At 44.7% G+C, this 19,188-nt stretch overlaps 1 protein-coding gene across 1 annotated transcript; it reads left to right on the forward strand.

Moving 5' to 3' along the window:
* The first annotated feature begins 8,838 nt into the window (after positions 1-8,838).
* Positions 8,839-10,594, forward strand: LOC142656383 (hemoglobin subunit alpha-3-like). Its single transcript, XM_075831299.1, has 3 exons — positions 8,839-8,933; positions 9,519-9,723; positions 10,375-10,594. Exons 1-3 carry the CDS (start codon positions 8,839-8,841, stop codon positions 10,501-10,503), a joined length of 429 nt encoding a protein of 142 aa, XP_075687414.1. The 3' UTR covers positions 10,504-10,594.
* The last annotated feature ends 8,594 nt before the right edge of the window (positions 10,595-19,188 follow it).

The following is a 19,188-nucleotide window of genomic DNA, read 5'->3' on the forward strand; positions in this document are numbered from 1 at the left end:
TAATAACGTCGGAATGCTTAAACCTACCCAAGCAATTCTGAGATTGTTTTCTCGTGACACATTGGGCTTCATGTTCGTGGTAAAATTTGGTCGATATATTCAGTGTTTATTGGTGAAAAATTGCAAAGAGAAAATTTTGAAAAAATTGCATTTTTCAGAATTTAAATGCATCTGCTTGTAAAACAGACGGTTATACCACCCAAAATAGTTACTAGTTCACATTTCCCATATGTCTACTTTAGATTGGCATCGTTTTTTGAACATTCTTTTATTTTTCTTGGACGTTACAAGGCTTAGAACATAAACAGCAATTTCTCATATTTTTAAGAAAATTTCAAAAGTCTTTTTTTTAAGGTACCTCTTGAGTTTTGAAGTGGCTTTGTGGGGCCTATGTATTAGAAACCCTGATAAAACACCCCATTTTAAAAACTAGACCCCTCAAAGTATTCAAAACAGCAGTTAGAAAGTTTTTTAACCCTTCAGGCATTTCACAGGAATTAAAGCAAAGTGGAGGTGAAATTTGCCAATTTCATTTTTCTTGCTGAATTTCAATTTTATTCATTTTTTTTCTGTAACAGAGAAGGTTTTACCAGAGAAACACTACTAAATATGTATTGTCCAGATTCTGCAGTTTTTAGAAATGTCCCACATGTGGCCCTACTGCGCTCGTGGACTAAAACACAAGCCCTAGAAGAAAAGAAGCACCTAGTGCATTTTGAGTCCTCTTTTTTTATTAGAATATATTTTAGGCAGCATGCCAGGTTTGAAGAGGTGTTGAAGTGTCAAAACAGTAGGAATCCCTCAATAGTGACCCCATTTTGGAAACTACACCCCTCAAGGAATTCATTTAGGGTTGTTGTTATCATTTTGACCGCACAGTTTTTTCACAGCACGTATTTGAATTGGGCTCTGAAATGAAAAAAATGTCATTTTTTCCAATAAAATGTCATTTGTGATCAAAATTTCTTATTTTCACAGGGAACAAAATACCCCATTTTGTTGCCCAATTTGTCCTTAGTGTGGCAATACCCCATTTGTGGTGATAAACTGCCGTTTGGGCCCATGGGAGGGGTCAGAAGGAAAGGAGCGCTATATGTTTGTTGGAGTCCAGATTTTGTTGGATTGGTTTTCGGGTGCCATGTCGCATTTGCAGAGCCTCAGAGGTATCAAAGCAATGGAAACCCACCAAAAGTGACCCCATTTTGGAAACTACACCCCTCAAGGAATTCATTTATGGTTGTTGTTAGCATTTTGACCACACAGTTTTTTCACAGCACCTATTTCAATTGGGCTGTGACATTAAAAAAATGACTTTTTTTCCAATAAGATGTAATTTTTTACCAAAATTTCTTATTTTCACAGGGAACAAAATACTCAATTTTGTTGCCCAATTTCTCCTGAGTGCATCAATACCCCATTTGTTGTGATAAACTGCAGTTTGGGCCCATGGGAGGGCTCAGAAGGAAAGGACCACCATTTGGCCTACTGGGGATTTTCTAGTGCGAAGTCATGTATGCAGAAGCCCCTGAGGTACCAGTACAGTTGAAACCCGCAAGAAGTGACCCCGTTTTAAAAACTACACCCTTAAGGCATTCATCTAGAGGTGTAGTGAGCATTTTGACCGGAGACCTACACCCCATAAACTGTAATGTGGGTTCTCCCGGGTATGGCAATACCCTACATGTGGCTGTTATCAGCTGCCTGGGCACACAGCAGGGCTCAGAGGGGAAAGACGAGGGGGGATAAGCTGTGCGGAGTGCATCAGGGTAAGTAAAATTGGGGTAAATTATAAACCAAGGGATATATGATAAATTTTAAAACACTTTCATACAGAGCTCTGGTTATTCGGGACACGTGTCACATTGATATATTGTGTCATCCATTATCGCCCTCTTATAGCAGACTTTGCACCTCTTTTGACTTTTTCCCTTCTTGCCAGTTTGGGGAACTTCTCCTGGAAAGTGTTGCCCTGGTACGATGCGTGTGGGCTCGCTTCCAGAAGTACTGGGTGCCCCCCCTTCTTGGTCCCTAAAGATTAGGTTCTTGATAATCACCTCTTGAAATTCCAGGAAAGTTCCCGTCTGGCCTGCACATCGACGTAGCACGTACGCATTGTACAATGCCATCTGTATGATGTGCCCGGCCAGCTTCTTATACCACACCGCATGGCGCTGTAGGGCTTCAGGGCTTGATCTTACAAGTCCACACCTCCCATGTACCTATTGTAGTCCAGGATGCAGTCTGGTTTGGGGGTGGCCTTTCCTTCATATATCCTAAAACTGTAGGTATACCCTGATGCACTCTCGCAGCTTATACATCTTCACGCCATACCTTGCCCTCTTACTCGGCAGGTACTCGCGGAATTGAACCCTCCCTTTAAAATGTACCAGGGACTCATCAATAGAAATACACTTCTCTGGGGTGTATGCTTGGGAAAACCGGGCACTGGAACGGTCTGATAGGGGTCTCCGTTCATACAAACGGTCAAAACTGGGGTCATCTCAGGTTGGGCACGGCTTATTATCAGTATAATGTAAGAAGCGAAGTATTGCCTCATTTATTTATTTTTTTAGGTTCCATTTCAGTTCTGAAGTTGCTTTGAGGGGCCCATATATTAGAAACCCCTATCAAATACCCTATTTTAGAAACTAGACCCCTCAAAGTATTCACAACAGCATTTAGAAAGTTTATGAACCCTTTAGGTGTTTCACAAAAATTTAGAGCACAGTAGAGGTGAAATTTACATATTTTTTTTGTCAGAAAATCCTCTTTATACCATTTTTTTTATAACACAAAAGGATTTATCAGTGAAACGCACTCAATACTTATTGTCCAGATTCTGCATTTTTGAGAAATATCCCACATGTGGCCCTAGTGCGGTAATGGACTGAAGCACCGGCCTCCGAAGCAAAGGAGGACCTAGTGGATTTTGAGCCCTCCTTTTTATTAGGCACCATGTCCGGTTTGAAGAGGTCTTGTGGTGCCAAAACATTGGGAACCCCCCAAAAGTGACCCCAATTTGGAAACTAGACCCCTTGAGGAATCCATTGTAGTTTTCTTGGGGTGCATGCGGCTTTTTGATCAGTTTTTATTCTATTTTTAGGTGGCGTGGTGACTAAAAAACAGCAATTGTACAATTGTTTTTTTTTTTCGTTTTTTTTTACAGCGTTCACCGTGCGCTATAAATGACATATTCACTTTATTCTGCGGGGCGATACGATTACGGCGATACCAGATGTTTATAGTTTTTTTTTATGTCTTATGGCGTTTGCACAATAAAATACGTTTTGTAAACAATCATTCACTTTTTGTGTTCCTTATTCTAAGAGCCAGAACGTTTTTATTTTTCAATCAATAAAGCCGTGCGAGGACTTATTTTTAGCGTAACGAACTGTAGTTTCGATCAGTACCATTTTTAGGTACATGCGACTTTTTGATCTCTTTTTATTCCATTTTTTGGGAGGTGAAGTGACCAAAGAATTGTGATTGTGGTTCGGTTTATTATTATTTTATTTTACGGCGTTCACCGTGCGGGATAAATAATGAAATAATTTTGTAGATCAGGCCGTTACGGACGCGGCGATACCAATTATGTATAGTTTATTTGTTTGTTTATATATTTTTATTTATAATAAAGGACTCATAAGGGAAAAAGGGGGATTTTTACTTTTAATACTTTTAAATCTTTTATTTTCTTATTTTTACACATCTTTTTTAAACTTTTTTTTAACTTTATTACTTTGTCCCACGAGGGGACATGAGGGCAGGAGGCTCTGATCACTATTCTAATACACTGCACTACATGCGTAGTGCAGTGTATTAGAACTGTCAGCTACTCACTGACAGCAAGCATAGTGGGTCCTGACGTTGTCAGGACCCACTAGGCTTCTGTCTATTGCATAGCCGTACGCCATTGTTTGGTGTCCGGTTGCCATAGTCACCATCGCCGGCTGCTATCGCGTAGCAGGCCGGCGATGGCAGCTTAACCCCTAAAAAGCCGCGATCTCTATAGAATGCGGCTTTTAAGGGGTTAATCAGCGGGGACACAGCGATCGGTCCCCGCTGTAGGAGCTGTGACAGCTGCTGAACAAGACAGCAGCGTCACAGCTCCTGTATGTGTCAGGAGGACGGCCGAAACGGCCGTTACTCCCGAGACGTACTATTACGGCATGGAGCGCGAACGATACAGCTGCCATGACGTAATAGTACGTCAAGGAGCGGGAAGGGGTTAATCAGTCTGACTCTAACCTCTACAACATGGGCAAGACTAAAGAGCTTTGTAAGGATGTCAGGGACAAGATCATAGACCTGCACAATGCTGGAATGGGCTACAAAACCATAAGTAAGACGCTGGGTGAGAAGTTGACAACTGTTGGTGCAATAGTAAGAAAATGGAAGACATACAAAATGACTGTCATTCGACATCGATCTGGGGCTCCATGCAAAATCTCACCTCGTGGGGTGTCCTTGATCCTGAGGAAGGTGAGAGCTCAGCCGAAAACTACACGGGGGGAACTTGTTAATGATCTCAAGGCAGCTGGGACCACAGTCACCAAGAAAACCATTGGTAACACATTACGCCGTAATGGATTAAAATCCTGCAGTGCCTGCAAGGTCCCCCTGCTCAAGAAGGCACATGTACAGGCCCGTCTGAAGTTTGCAAATGAACATCTGGATGATTCTGAGAGTGATTGGGAGAAGGTGCTGTGGTCAGATGAGACTAAAATTGAGCTCTTTGGCATTAACTCAACTCGCCGTGTTTGGAGGAAGAGAAATGCTGCCTATGACCCAAAGAACACCCACTGTCAAGCATGGAGGTGGAAACATTATGTTTTGGGGGTGTTTCTCTGCTAAGGGCACAGGACTACTTCACCGCATCAATGGGAGAATGGATGGAGCCATGTACCGTCAAATCCTGAGTGATAACCTCCTTCCCTCCACCAGGACATTAAAAATGGCTTGTGTCTGGGTCTTCCAGCACGACAATGACCCGAAACATACAGCCAAGGCAACAAAGGAGTGGCTCAAAAAGAAGCACATTAAGGTCATGGAGTGGCCTAGCCAGTCTCCAGACCTTAATCCCATCAAAAACTTATGGAGGGAGCTGAAGATCAGAGTTGCCAAGCGACAGCCTCGAAATCTTAATGATTTACAGATGATCTGCAAAGAGGAGTGGGCCAAAATTCCATCTAACATGTGTGCAAACCTCATCATCAACTACAAAAAAACGTCTGACTGCTGTGCTTGCCAAAAAGGGTTTTGCCACCAAGTATTAAGTATTGTTTGCCAAAGAGATCAAATACTTATTTCTCTGTGCACAATGCAAATAAATATATATAATTTTGACAATGTGATTTTCAGTTTTTTTTTAAATATAATCTATCTCTCACTGGTAAAATTAACCTAGCCTAAAAATTCTAGACTGTTCATGTCTTTGACAGTGGGCAAACTTACAAAATCAGCAAGAGATCAAATACTTATTTCCTTCACTGTATATATATATATATATATATATATATATACACACACACACATAGGAGGGGATGTGTTAGAGGAGAGACAAGGCGGCCAGGAAGCGCAGAAAATCCTAGAGTGGAGGAAGAAGAGGTGAGGACGGTGAGATAGGAGGAGGGGGGCATGTTCTATGTGTAATGTCCATGTAAGCTCCAACCCTCCCCTGACAGCCGCAGCAACGAGTCGGCAAGCGCTGGCCCCAGCCTCCTCCTCAGGAGACGCCAGCGCTCGCGTCCACTCACCTCTGCCGGATCCCACCGGATGGACGAACTTTGACCCGTGAGTACCCTGGACTATAAGAGGGGTCCAGCCCCCTAGTTCTATGCCTGAACGTATTTGTGTATCCCTTAGTTTGTCTATGCAAATGGTCCCCTAGTGTTTTCTGCTCCCAGTGTTTCTGTTCCCGTTCCTGTACCTGTATCCCGAACCAGTGCCGTGCTTGCTATAGTCGTGCTGTGCTGGATAACACGCTTGCCTGCTTCTCCACGCCTGACGTCCATCCGCTGCCTTGTTCCTGCCAAGCTACTGTCCATGCTGACACAGGTACCCTATATACCATAAACTGTGACCTGCGCCCTGATGGCCAGCTGCCCTACCGCCAAGGCGGTACGGCCCAGTGGGTCCACAGACCCTTCGTGGCACTATGATTGATGACGCTCCATGTCTTTGCTAAGACAGCACTTCTGACTGTGTAGAGACACATCATCAACTACCTTTAGGCTCTATTCACACTATAGGGTCCGAGTGTCGGCCTATAAAAATGGCGGTTTTGGTCCGTTTTTTCAGACGTTTTGCATCCGTTCCATTCCGGGCCATGCTTCCGTTTTTAACGGCCGATTTTAACCCGTTTTGCATCCGTTTTTTACCTTGTCCGTTTTGAAAACGGATGAGTTTCATTTGTAAATTTTCTGCCACACACTGCCCTATGTAGATAATGCCGCACACTAACCTCTGTAGATAATGCCACACACTACCTTCTATAGATACTGCCACAGCCCCCCTGTAAGCAATGCCACACAGCCCCCTGTAGGTAGTGCCGCAAAGTCCCCCGGTAGTTAGGGCCACACAGCCCCCCTGTAGGTAGTGCCATACAGCCCCCTGTAGGTAATGCCACACAGTCAGCCACCCTGTAGGTAATGCAACACAGCCCCCTGTAGGCAATGCCACACACTCCCCTTTAGGTAATGCCACACAGCCCCCCTGTAGGTAATGCCACATAGCCCCCCTGTAGGTAGTGCTACACAGCCCCCTTGTACATAGTCACCCCCCATAGATGGCACCCCCCTACTTTCCTGTAGGGGACGGCTCTAGGAGAAATCCCTCACTTCACTGTCCATATATGGACAGTGAAGTGAGAGACTTCTCCTGGAGTGAAATCCCCGGTCACATCTCCGGGGATTCCGCTTCAGAAGTCCCTGACGTCACTGTGTCCATATATGGACAATGAAGGCAGAGACTTCTCCTGGAGCGGAATCCCCGGCCACATCGCCGGGGATTCCGCTTCAGAAGTCCCTGACGTCACTGTGTCCATATATGGACAGTGAAGGCAGAGAATTCTCCTGGAGCAGAATCCCCTGCCACATCACCGGGGATTCCACTTCAGAAGTCCCTAACGTCACTGTGTCCATAAATGGACCTAGTGAAGTCAGGGACTTTTCATGGAGCGGAATCCCCAATCCGAGGCCACAGCGTTGCCGAAGCTGTGCCCGGGGATTGGGGATTCCGTTCCTACAGGGAGCAAAACAACACCCTCCTCCTCCTCCTCCTCACATGCACTTGGCACTGTGAGGAGGAGAAGGAAAGCGCGAGCGAAGGAAGACACGGCCGTCACACTAGACACCGACACCAAATAGTTGAAATGTGCGCATGTGCAATGGAAAATAAACGGCTGCTGAAGACGCAGCCATATCATTTAACAGAGCATGCGTGGTGGAGTGTGTCAATCACGCAATCTCTAAGCAGATGGGGGAAACACGTGGTACAGTTACGTGATGTAACCGTACATTGTGAAAGCCGGAAACAGGAAGTTAGCTAGCGGAGCGAATGGACGGGTCTGCAGAGGAAGTGCAGATTTTGGATTACCAAGTGGTCACGTGATGGAAGATGGGATACGCCTCTACATTCATCTAATCAAATGTAAGTACATTGCAAAGTTATATGTTTTCCACTGTTTAGTTTAACTAAATGTAATTTTTTGAATCCGGAAAACCCCTTTACAACAATTTCTGAATGCTGTTTTGAATACTTTGAGGTGTGCATTTTAAAAATGGGGTGATTTATGAGGACTTTCTAATATATAGGGCCCTCAAAGCCACTTCAGAACTGAACTGGTGCCTGAAAAAAATAGCCTTTTGAAATTTTCTTGAAAATGTGAGAAATTGCTGCGAAAGTTCGAAGCCTTGTAACGTCGTAGAAAAATAAAAGAACTTTCAAAAAACGATGCAAACATAAAGTATACATATGGGATATGTAAAATATTAACTATATTGTGTGGTATTACTATCTGTTTTACAAGCAGATACATTAAAATGTATAAAAATGCTAATTTTTTTCATTTTTATTCACAAAAAAATATTGAATTTATCGACCAAATATTTTCACTAACATAAAGTACAATATGTCATGAGAAAACAATCTCAGAATCACTTGGATAGGTAAAAGTTTTGCGAAGTTATTACCACATAAATGTCAGATTTGAAAAAATCGGCTTCGTCCCCAAGGCCAAAACTGAACAGTCCTGAAGGGATGCAGAGAAACTTTCTTTAGTAATAAACAGAATAATGAATGAGAACAGAATACTACAAAGAATAGACATTCTATACACAAAAATCATAAAATTGTGTCTCATCAATAACTTTAAACACAGTTGAGTAACGATTTCAGAAAATAAACCATAAATTGCAAATGTATGAAACAAATTTTTAACGTTAAGTCAATGCAAACATTTTATTAGTGATATTTCATTTGCTGTAATAAACAATTGTTTCCCTGCTATAGTTCTAAAACGTTGTGAGAATAATATTATAGTGGTATCTGTAGGTTTCTGCTGATGAACAATGAATAGTACAATAAGTGCAAGAAGAACATATGTGCTTAGCATGCAACATACTCGGATTAGGTTTTATCTTATGTCAGCTCAATTTGCATGTGTTGTCGAGTAGATAACTGTAGAGGGTGGGATTCGGTTATAGCCTATAGAATTTAATCTCAATTTTGTGTGAATGGTACCTTTATCCTTTAAAAAGCTGCAATGACTGCTGTACAACATGGACTTTACTTGAGTTTCCAAGTTTACCTAAGACTCACCAACTATCCAACATCACAATGACTCTGTCTGCAAGCGAGAGGGCTCTTATCCTATCCCTATGGCCGAAGATTGCTCCTCAAGTCAATGATCTAGGTGGTGAGGCTTTGGATAGGTAATGTGCATTTCTATTTGCCTATTAAGCAAACTTTATTATAGCGATAGTGCTAACTATGCAACATATGCCTGCAATACTTTAATATCTCTGAGGTAATCTAAGATACAAGGGATACATCGTATCAGAGATTACACAGTATAAACAGCATTTTTCAACTGTTATGTATGTTGGATTATGATGTCACCTGAGTTTGTGTAATGATGTCATTAGTTAAAGTTGATATTTTCTAATACTATCACTCTATTCATTAAAAATGAAGTTATTTGAGATATTAAAAGTTCTTTCTTTGTTTCAGCAATAGATGCGATGGTCATGGAAGACCTCTGTGACTATGCATATTTTTTATAATTCATAGTATTTCATGATAGTTAAAACATTATCTTTTAGTAACAAATGATGTGACAGCTCCTAAATTGTAGTACTAGTGGCTTATACAATTTAAGCTGTAAACTAAATGTTATGTTAAATATAGTAATATCCCTGATATTTAATAGTTCATGTCATGAAGGAAATGTTGTTTTCTGACATAATACTCATGGGTTTTTTTTTTTATAATTGTAACCCTGATTATTTTTATTTTAGGATGTTTCTGAGCTTCCCTCAGACCAAAACCTACTTTTCCCACTTTGACTTGTCCCAAGGATCTGCTGACATCAAGAACCATGGTGGAAAGGTGTTGAATGCTCTTGGAAATGCTGCCAATCACCTGGATGACCTTGATGCCACCCTATCCACCCTCAGCGACCTCCATGCCTACAACCTTAGAGTGGACCCTGGAAACTTTGAGGTAAGAAATATATTATGTTTTAAATATTGAATTTTATATGTAGTACTACCCCATCTGTTGGGTTACTAACAGGAACCATAGTAGCATCATTCACTAGTAAAGTTCACATATACAGTATTACACACTGCCTGCATAAATATGCCTAAATAGAAGACATGTTTTTTCATTTATAATGATAAACACTTTATTTAAAATATAACACATGAGTACATACATGCCACTGTAAATGTTATAGTGACTCTTCAATAGAATGTAAACATATTCATTTATTGGTTATGTATTGAAGTATATACATTATATGTCTGATTCTGAGGAATTTAATACAATACATTAATACCTTTATGGTTTATATGGTAAGTGTTAAAGGCTGAATTCACATGAGCATATTCGGTCCGTAAAGGACGGATTGTATTTCGGCCGCAAGTCCCGAACCGAACACACTGCCGGGAGCCGGGCTTCTAGCATCATAGTTATGTACGACGCTAGGAAACATGATTACAGTACGGGACGGTAGTTGATGCTAGGAGCCCGGCTCCCTGCAGTGTGTTCGGACCGGTACTTGCGGCCAAAATATGTACTGTCCTTTACGGACTGAACATTCTCGTGTGAATCCAGCCAAAGAATTAACATGAAGTTTCTTCCTTGTTGCAGCTGCTGAATCACACAATCCAGGTTGTCTTGGCTATTCACTTTCCACAAGAATTCAGTGCTGAAGCCCAGGCTGCTTGGGACAAATTCATTTCTGAGGTCTCCACCGTCCTGACCTCCAAGTACAGATAAAGAAATACTCATGGACTAGGAGACTACTTCACTACCTGCAGCAAACCACCCTGTAGGGAAGTTCAGAGGAAACTATGACACAAATTTGTCATCAAATCCATAGGCAATCAAAGAATGTCATTCAGCTGTAATATAATTTTGCTCGCTTGTGGTTTTGCAGCAGTTTTTGTCTGGCTATTTACTTGTGTCTGTTGTCCATCAAAAGGAATCTGGTGTAATCTTTAATAAAAGTGCATTCATGTCTAATTGCTGCCGCTTGTTGGGTTTTCTTTTATGATGTTGAGATTTGGACCAGGGGCGTAACTAGGAAACACTGGGCACCATAGCAAACTTTTGACTGGGGCCCCCTTCCCAGATACCACCAACTAGTCTATCTATCATCTATCAATCGTCTCTTCATCTTTTACAAATCTATCTTACCAGAGGCATAACTGGAAGCTCCCAGGCCCCAATACTTTATAGATAAGGCTCCATGGCCCAGATGCGACCGGAACCTCTACACCCACTGTAGTTACACACCTGTATCTATATGTTTGTCTATTTATCTGTCTATTACCTATATCTGTTTTTTCATTTATATTATATTCAATATAACTCTCTAATATGTAAAAGATAATTTTTTTAAATCACCTGTTAATATAATTACATTGTCTTCTTCTGGCACTATTTCTATTTTTGCAGATGACACCAAGCTGTGTAGTATTGTTCAGTCTATGGAAGATGTTCGTAAATTGCAAGCTGATTTGAACACACTAAGGTATGTTCACACACAGGGTGTTCCGCTTCAGAAGTCCCTGACGTCACTGTGTTCATATATGGACAGTGAAGGGAAGGCAGGGACTTCTCCTGGAGCGAAATATCTGCCACATCACCGGGGATTCCGCTTCAGAAGTCCCTAACATCACTGTGTCCATAAATGGACACAGTGAAGTCAGGGACTTCTCATGGAGCGGAATCCCCAATCCGAGGCCACAGCATTGCCGAAGCTGTGCCCGGGGATTGGGGATTCCGTTCCTACAGGGAGCAAAACAACACCCTCCTCCTCCTCCTCACATGCACTTGGCACTGTTAGGAGGAGAAGGAAAGCGCGAGCGACGGAAGACACGGCCGTCACACTAGACACCGACAATGTCTATTTATCTGTCTATTACCTATCTCTGTTTTTTCATTTATATTATATTCAATATAACTCTCTAATATGTAAAGGATAATTTTTTTAAGTCACCTGTTAATATAATTACATTGTCTTCTTCTGGCACTATTTCTATTTTTGCAGATGACACCAAGCTGTGTAGTATTGTTCAGTCTATGGAAGATGTTCGTAAATTGCAAGCTGATTTGAACACACTAAGAATATGTTCACACACAGAGTCAAAAACGTCTCAAAATACGGAGCTGTTTTCAAGAGAAAACAGCTCCTGATTTTCAGACGTTTTTTGTGCCACTCGCAATTTACGCAGCGTTTTTTATGGCCGTTTTTGGAGCTTATTTCAATAGAGTCTATGGAAAACGGTTCCAAAAACGTCCCAAGAAGTGTCCTGCACGTCTTTTTCGTAGGCCGTTTTTTTACGCGTAAAAAACGCTGCGAAAAACGCTCCGTCGGTACTTACGGCCTCAAAAATAGGTTGTGTGATCATACCCTAAGTGTTTGGGCATCCACTTGGCAAATGTAGTTTAATGTAGATAAATTTAAAGTTATGCATTTGGGTACCAACAATCTGCATTCATCATTTGTCCTAGGGGCAGCTATACTGGGGGAGTCACTTGTTGAGAAAGATCTGGGTGTACTTGTAGATTATAAACTAAATAACAGCATGCAATGTCAATCAGCTGCTTCAAAGGCCAGCAAGATATTGTCGTTTATTAAAAGAGGCATGGACTCACGGGACAGCCATGTAATATTACCACTTTACAAAGAATTAGTGAGGCCTCATCTAGAATATGCAGTTCAGTCCTGGGCTCCAGTTCATAGAAAGGATGCCCTGGAGTTGGAAAAAATACAAAGAAGAGCAACGAAGCTAATAAGGGGCATGGAGAATGTAAGTTATGAGGAAAGATTAAAAGAATTAAACCTATTTAGCCTTGAAAAAAGACGACTAAGGGGGGACATGATTAACTTATATAAATATATTAATGGCACGTAAAAAAAATATGGTAAAATCCTTTTCCATGTCAAACCCCTTCAAAAAACAAGGGGGCACTCCTTCCATTTGGAAAAAAAAAAAGGTTCAATCTGCAGAGGCGTCAAGCCTTTTTTACCGTGAGAACTGTGAATCTATGGAATACTCTACGGCAGGAGCTGGTTACAGTAGCTTCAGTAGATGGCTTTAAAAAAGGCTTAGATATTTTCCTAGAACAAAAAAAATTAGCTACTATGTCATTTTCCCATTCCTTCTCTCATCCCTTGGTTGAACTTGAAGGACATGTGTCTTTTTTCAACCGTACTAACTATGTAACTATGTAAGATAACATGGGAGCCTTATTTTTTTTTTACTTTTTACAAAAACACATACAAATATGAAGGAGATAAATAACCGTGGCCGGGGATTCCGCTACAGGAGAATTGAGTGACTACACTGTCCATATATGGACACAGCGAAGTCACTCACTTCTGAAGCGGAATCCCCTACTCTGCGGCCGGGAATTCCGCTACAGGAGAAGTGAGTGACTACACTGTCCATATATGGACACATTGACGTCACTCACTTCTGAAGCGGAATCACCGACCTTGTGGCCGGGAATTCTGCTACAGAAGAAGTGAGTGACCAAACTGCCCATATATTGACACAGTGACGTCACTCACTTCTGAAGCGGAATTCCCGACCTGTGGTCGGGAATTCCTCTCCAGGTGAAGTCAGTGACTACACTGTCCATATATGGACATTGAAGTCAGTTACTTCTCCTGGAAGGGGGGGATGGGTGCAACTTACAGGGGGCTGTGTGGCATTACCTACAGGGGACTTAATGGCATTACATACAGGGAGCTGGGTGGCATTACATACAGAGGGCAGGGTGGCATTACATACAGGGGGCTGGGTGGCATTACCTGCCGGGGGCTGGGTGGCATTACCTGCAGAGGGCTGGGTGGCATTACTTGCAGAGGGCTGGGTGGCATTACCTGCAGGGGGCTGGGTGGCATTACCTACAGGGGGATGGGTGGCATTACCTGCAGGGGGCTGGGTGGCATTACCTGCAGGGGGCTGGGTGGCATTACCTGCAGGGGGCTGGGTGGCATTACCTGCAGAGGGCTGGGTGGCAATACCTGAAGAGGGCTGGGTGGCATTACCTACAGGGGGCTGGGGGGCATTACCTGCAGGGGCTGGGTGGCATTACCTGCCGGGTACTGGGTGGCATTACCTGCAGGGGGCTGGGTGGCATTACATACAGGGGGCTGGGTGGCATTACCTGCAGGGGGCTGGGTGGCATTACCTGCAGGGGGCTGGGTGGCATTACCTGCAGGGGGCTGGGTGGCATTACCTGCAGGGGACTGGGTGGCATTACCTGCAGAGGGCTGGGTGGCATTACCTGCAGAGGGCTGGGTGGCATTACATACAGGGGGCTGGGTGGCATTACCTGCAGGGGGCTGGGTGGCATTACCTGCAGGGTGCTGGGTGGCACTACCTGCAGGGGGCTGTTTGGCATTACCTGCAGGGGGCTGGGGGCATTACCTGCAGGGGGCTGGGTGGCATTACCTACAGGGGGCAGGGTGGCATTACCTGCCGGGGGCTGGGTGACATTACCTGCAGAGGGCTGGGAGGCATTACCTGCAGGGGGCTGGGTGGCATTACAAACAGGGGGCTGGGTGGCATTACCTGCAGGGGGCTGGGTGGCATTACTTGCAGGGGGCTGGGTGGCACTACCTGCAGGGGGCTGGGTGGCATTACCTGCAGGAGGCTGGGTGGCACTACCTGCAGGGGGCTGGGTGGCATTACCTGCAGGGGGCTGGGTGGCATTACCTGCAGGGGGCTGGGTGGCATTACCTGCAGAGGGCTGGGTGGCATTACCTGCAGAGGGCTAGGTGGCATTACATACAGGGGGCTGGGTGGCATTACCTGCAGGGGGCTGGGTGGCATTACCTACAGGGGGCTGGGTGGCACTACCTTCAGGGGGCTGGGTGGCATTACCTGCAGGGGGCTGGGTGGCATTACCTGCAGAGGGCTGGGTGGCATTACCTGAAGAGGGCTGGGTGGCATTACCTGCAGGGGGCTGGGTGGCATTACCTGCCGAGGGCTGGGTGGCATTACCTGCAGAGGGCTGGGTGTCATTACCTGCACGGGGCTGGGTGGCATTACCTGCAGGGGATGGGTGGCATTACCTGCAGGTGGCTGGGCGGCATTACCTACAGGGGGCTGGGTGGCATTGCCTGCAGGGGGCTGGGTGGCATTACATACAGGGGGCTGGGTGGCATTACCTGCAGGGGGCTGGGCGGCATTACCTGCAGGGGGCTGGGCGGCATTACCTGCAGGGGGCTGGGTGGCATTACCTGAAGGGGGCTGGGTGGCATTACATACAGGAGGCTGGGTGGCATTACCTGCAGGGGGCTGGGCGGCATTACCTGCAGGGGGCTGGGTGGCATTACCTGCAGGGGGCTGGGTGGCATTACCTGAAGGGGGCTGGGTGGCATTACATACAGGGGGCTGGGTGGCATTACCTGCAGGGGGCTGGGTGGCATTACCTACAGGGGGCTGGGTGGCATTACCTACAGGGGGCTGTGTGGCATTACCTACCAGGGGGACTGTGGCATTATCTACAGAGGGCTGTGTGTGGCAACAAATTTAAATGAAATTCATCCGATCTTAAAATGGACAGGGAAAAAAACGGATGCAAAACGGGTCAAAAATCGGCCATTAAAAACGGCATCACGGCCCGAAACAGAATTGGAACGGATGCAAAACGGATGCGAACCGGCCGGGTACAACGGCCCAAAACGGCCGTTTTTATCGGCCGACACTCGGACCCTGTCGTGTGAATGAGGCGTTACATTTGCTTTTGTTTTTTTTTAACGTCAATATTTCTATTTCTATTATCCCAACAGGGGTGCACCTAGCTTTTCTGCTGCATAAGGCAAAAAGTGGAATGGCGCTCCTACCGCAAAAAAAAAGCCTATAAATTCTCTCTTTGGCTGTTCCCCAGCCATCAGTCATCCGCACCCCTTAAATCTTGTCAGCATAACTGAACACAATAGGCATGCTCAGGTTTGTGCGTTCATGCTGCTTCCTGTCAGACTGAACAGTAAGGGGATCTAAATCTGCTTCCATGCTGGTCTTGACTGGACAGAGGCCTAGCTAAAGTCCCATGGGCCCTGTAGCAAAATTAAAATTTGGGCCCTCATCCCCTAAAATCACCACCACTTAATACAAAACGATAAATATATAAATTATGTAAAAGTCAATTATATACATACTAAAACATTTTGCTTGACCTCCTTACAAATTCTATCGATACTGGACGAAGCTCAAACAAGCTCCTCAGGTCAACCACAGTCCATATGGACATCACAGAGGGGTTCTCCACCTTTGAGTGGAGATTTTGCTGCAAAGAGGCTTATTAAAGAGGACTTAATGCATTGCTCATGCATTTATACATACTGTATACTATATTGTGAAGGGGTCTGGGAGTAAAACTTTAATGGCTTATCCTAAATGTGCTAATACAAGTGCGTTAGTGGCATGCATTAGTGGCAACAGTGGCGTTGCTAAAGGGGTCGCTGCGGTCACAATTGCGGCCGGCTCACGAAGCCAGGGGGCACGCTGCCCCCTGCATCACGTCAGTTTTAAAGTTACTATAGTATTTGGGGCATCTGTAATAAACTACACGGGCCCCTGTTACTATAGTAACAGTATACTTACCTTCCTTAGTAATGGCCGCTGGCTGAATGAAAGCATCCATTACTAAGACGGGGCTTAGTGTTAGACGGTGCAGAGGCTAACACTAACCCCCATTATTACCCTGGTATCCACGGCCACCAGGTGTACCAGGAAGAGCAGAGTGTGATCCAGTACCCGACCATCTGTAGTGATGGATGGCTACTGGGACGGCTGCAGGCTGGTATTATTAGGCTGGGAAAGCCCAAAAACAGTGGCCCTTCCCACCTTGGTAATGCTAGCCTGCTGCTGCTATGTTGTATCAGGCTGGTTATAAAAAATGGTGGAAATTTTAAAAAGCAATAAATAAATTATTGGAAAAAACGATACGGGGTCCACCCCATTTTTCATAACCAGCCAGAAACAACACAAAGCAGCAGGCTAGCATGGGCCCATGCACCTGGCTCTTCCCGGTACTCCTGGTGGTGGGGGGTACTGGGGTATTAATGGGGGTTAGTGCTAGCCATTTCAGCGGCTAAGAATAAGCCCCGCCTTAGTATTGGACGCTGTCAATCAGCCAGCGGCCATTACTAAGGTGGTAATAATAAAGTTTAAAAAAAATACAAAGACATAGAAAAAATATTTGATTGAAATAAGAAGCGCCCACACACAACCCTCGTTATCCATTTTATTGAGATTAAAAAAACACTGTCAATCTAGTTAGCACATTTTCCTCACCTGCTGCTGGATCTGTTCCAAGAGATCCTGTATTAGGCCCTGTTCACACTGAGTTTTTTTGCTGGCAGAAAATTCTGCCTCAAAATTCTGTCTTGAATTTTGAGGCAGATTTTGACCTCCATGCACGCCGTTTGACGCGTTTTTTGCCCGCGGCCATTGAGGGAAATAGAAGCGACATTCCCTACCTTCGGGCGTTTACTCCTCTGACCTCCCACTGACATCAATGGGAGGCAGAGAAAGCGTTTTTCGCAGCGTTTTTGCCAGTAGCGCTCAATGGCCCCGGGCGAAAAACGCCACGAAAAACGTGGCAAACAGCGTGCAGGCAGATAAAAATCTGCCTCAATATTTTGGTCCCTTTTCTCGGCCGTTTTGCATCCGTTCCGTTCCAGGCCATGCTTCCGTTTTTAATGGCCGATTTTAACACATTTTGCAGCCGTTTTTTTCCTTGTCCGTTTTGAAAACGGATTCGTTTAATTTGTACATTTTCTGCCACACACTGCCCTCTGTAGATAATGCCGCACACTAACCTCTGTAGATAATGCCACACACTACCTTATATAGATACTGCCACAGGTCCCTTGTATGTAATGCCACACAGCCTCCCTGTAGGTAATGCCGCACAGCCCCCCTGTAGGTAGTGCCATACAGCCCCCTGTAGGTAATGCCACACAGCCACCCTGTAAGCAATGCCACACAGCCCCCTGTAGGTAGTGCCGCACAGCCCCTTATAGTTAGGGCCACACAGCCCCCCTGTAGTTAGTGCCACACAGCCCCCCCGTAGGTAGTGCCAAACAGCCCCCCTGTAGGTAATGCCACACAGCCAGGCACCCTGTAGGTAATGCCACACAGCCCCCCTGTAGGTAATGGCACGTAGCCCCCCTGTAGGTAGTGCTACACAGCCTCCTTGTACATAGTCACCCCCCATAGATGGCACCCCCCCCTACTTTTCTGTAGGGGATGGCTCGAGGAGAAATCCAATCCCTCACTTCACTGTCCATATATGGACAGTGAATTGAGGGACTTCTCCTGGAGAAAAATCTTCGGTCACATCGCCGGGGATTCCGCTTCAGAAGTCCCTGACGTCACTGTGTCCATATATGTACAGTGAAGGCAGGGACTTCTCCTGAAGCAGAATCCCCGCCACATCACTGGGGATTCCGCTTCAGAAGTCCCTGACGTCACTGTGTCTATATATGGACAGTGAAGGCAGAGACTTCTACTTGAACGGAATCCCCGGCCACATCGCCAAGGATTCCGCTTCAGAAGTCCCTAACGTCACTGTGTCCATATATGGACACAGTGAAGTCAGGGAATTCTCCTGGAGCGGAATCCCCAATCCGAGGCTACAGCGTTGCCGAAGCTGTGCCCGGGGATTGGGGATTCTGTTCCTACAGGGAGAAAAACAACACCCTCCTCATCCTCCACACATGCACTTCGAACTGTGAGGAGGAGAAGGAGAGCGCAAGCGACGGAAGACACGGCCGTCACACTAGACACAGACACCAAATAGTTGAAATGTGCGCATGCGCAATGGAAAATAAACGGCTACTGAAGACGCAGCCATATAATTTAACAGAGCATGCGTGGTGGAGTGTGTCAACCACGCATGCTCTAAGCAGATGGGGGAAACACGTGGTATAGTTACGTCATTTGTGACGTAACCGTACATTGTGAAAGCCGGAAACAGGAAGTTAGCTAACGGAGCGAATGGACGGGTCTGCAGAGGAAGTGCAGATTTTGCATTACCAAGTGGAAATGTGATGGAAGATGGCAGACGCCGCTACATTCATCTAATCAAATGTAAGTACATTGCAAAGTTATATGTTTTCCATTGTTTTGTTTAACTAAATGTAATTTTTTGCTTCCGGAAAACCCCTTTAAAACAATTTCTGAATGCTGTTTTGAATACTTTGAGGTGTGCATTTTTAAAATGGGGTGATTTATGAGGACTTTCTAATATATAGGGCCCTCAAAGCCACTTCAGAACTGAACTGGTGCCTGAAAAATAGCCTTTTGAAATTTTCTTGAAAATGTGAGAAATTGCTGCGAAAGTTCGAAGTCTTGTAACGTCGTAGAAAAATAAAAGAACGTTCAAAAAACTATGCAAAAATAAAGTATACATATGGGATATGTGAAATAGTAA

The sequence above is a fragment of the Rhinoderma darwinii genome, chromosome 6 (assembly GCF_050947455.1).
Source record: "Rhinoderma darwinii isolate aRhiDar2 chromosome 6, aRhiDar2.hap1, whole genome shotgun sequence".
Lineage (NCBI taxonomy): Eukaryota > Metazoa > Chordata > Amphibia > Anura > Rhinodermatidae > Rhinoderma > Rhinoderma darwinii.

Coding starts and splice junctions, on each gene's coding strand:
- LOC142656383 (XM_075831299.1), top strand. CDS start 8,839: ATGACTCTGTCTGCAAGCGAGAGGGCTCTTATCCTATCCCTATGGCCG. Junction 8,934..9,518: donor GGTGGTGAGGCTTTGGATAG/GTAATGTGCATT, acceptor TTTTTATTTTAG/GATGTTTCTGAGCTTCCCTC. Junction 9,724..10,374: donor TGGACCCTGGAAACTTTGAG/GTAAGAAATATA, acceptor TCCTTGTTGCAG/CTGCTGAATCACACAATCCA.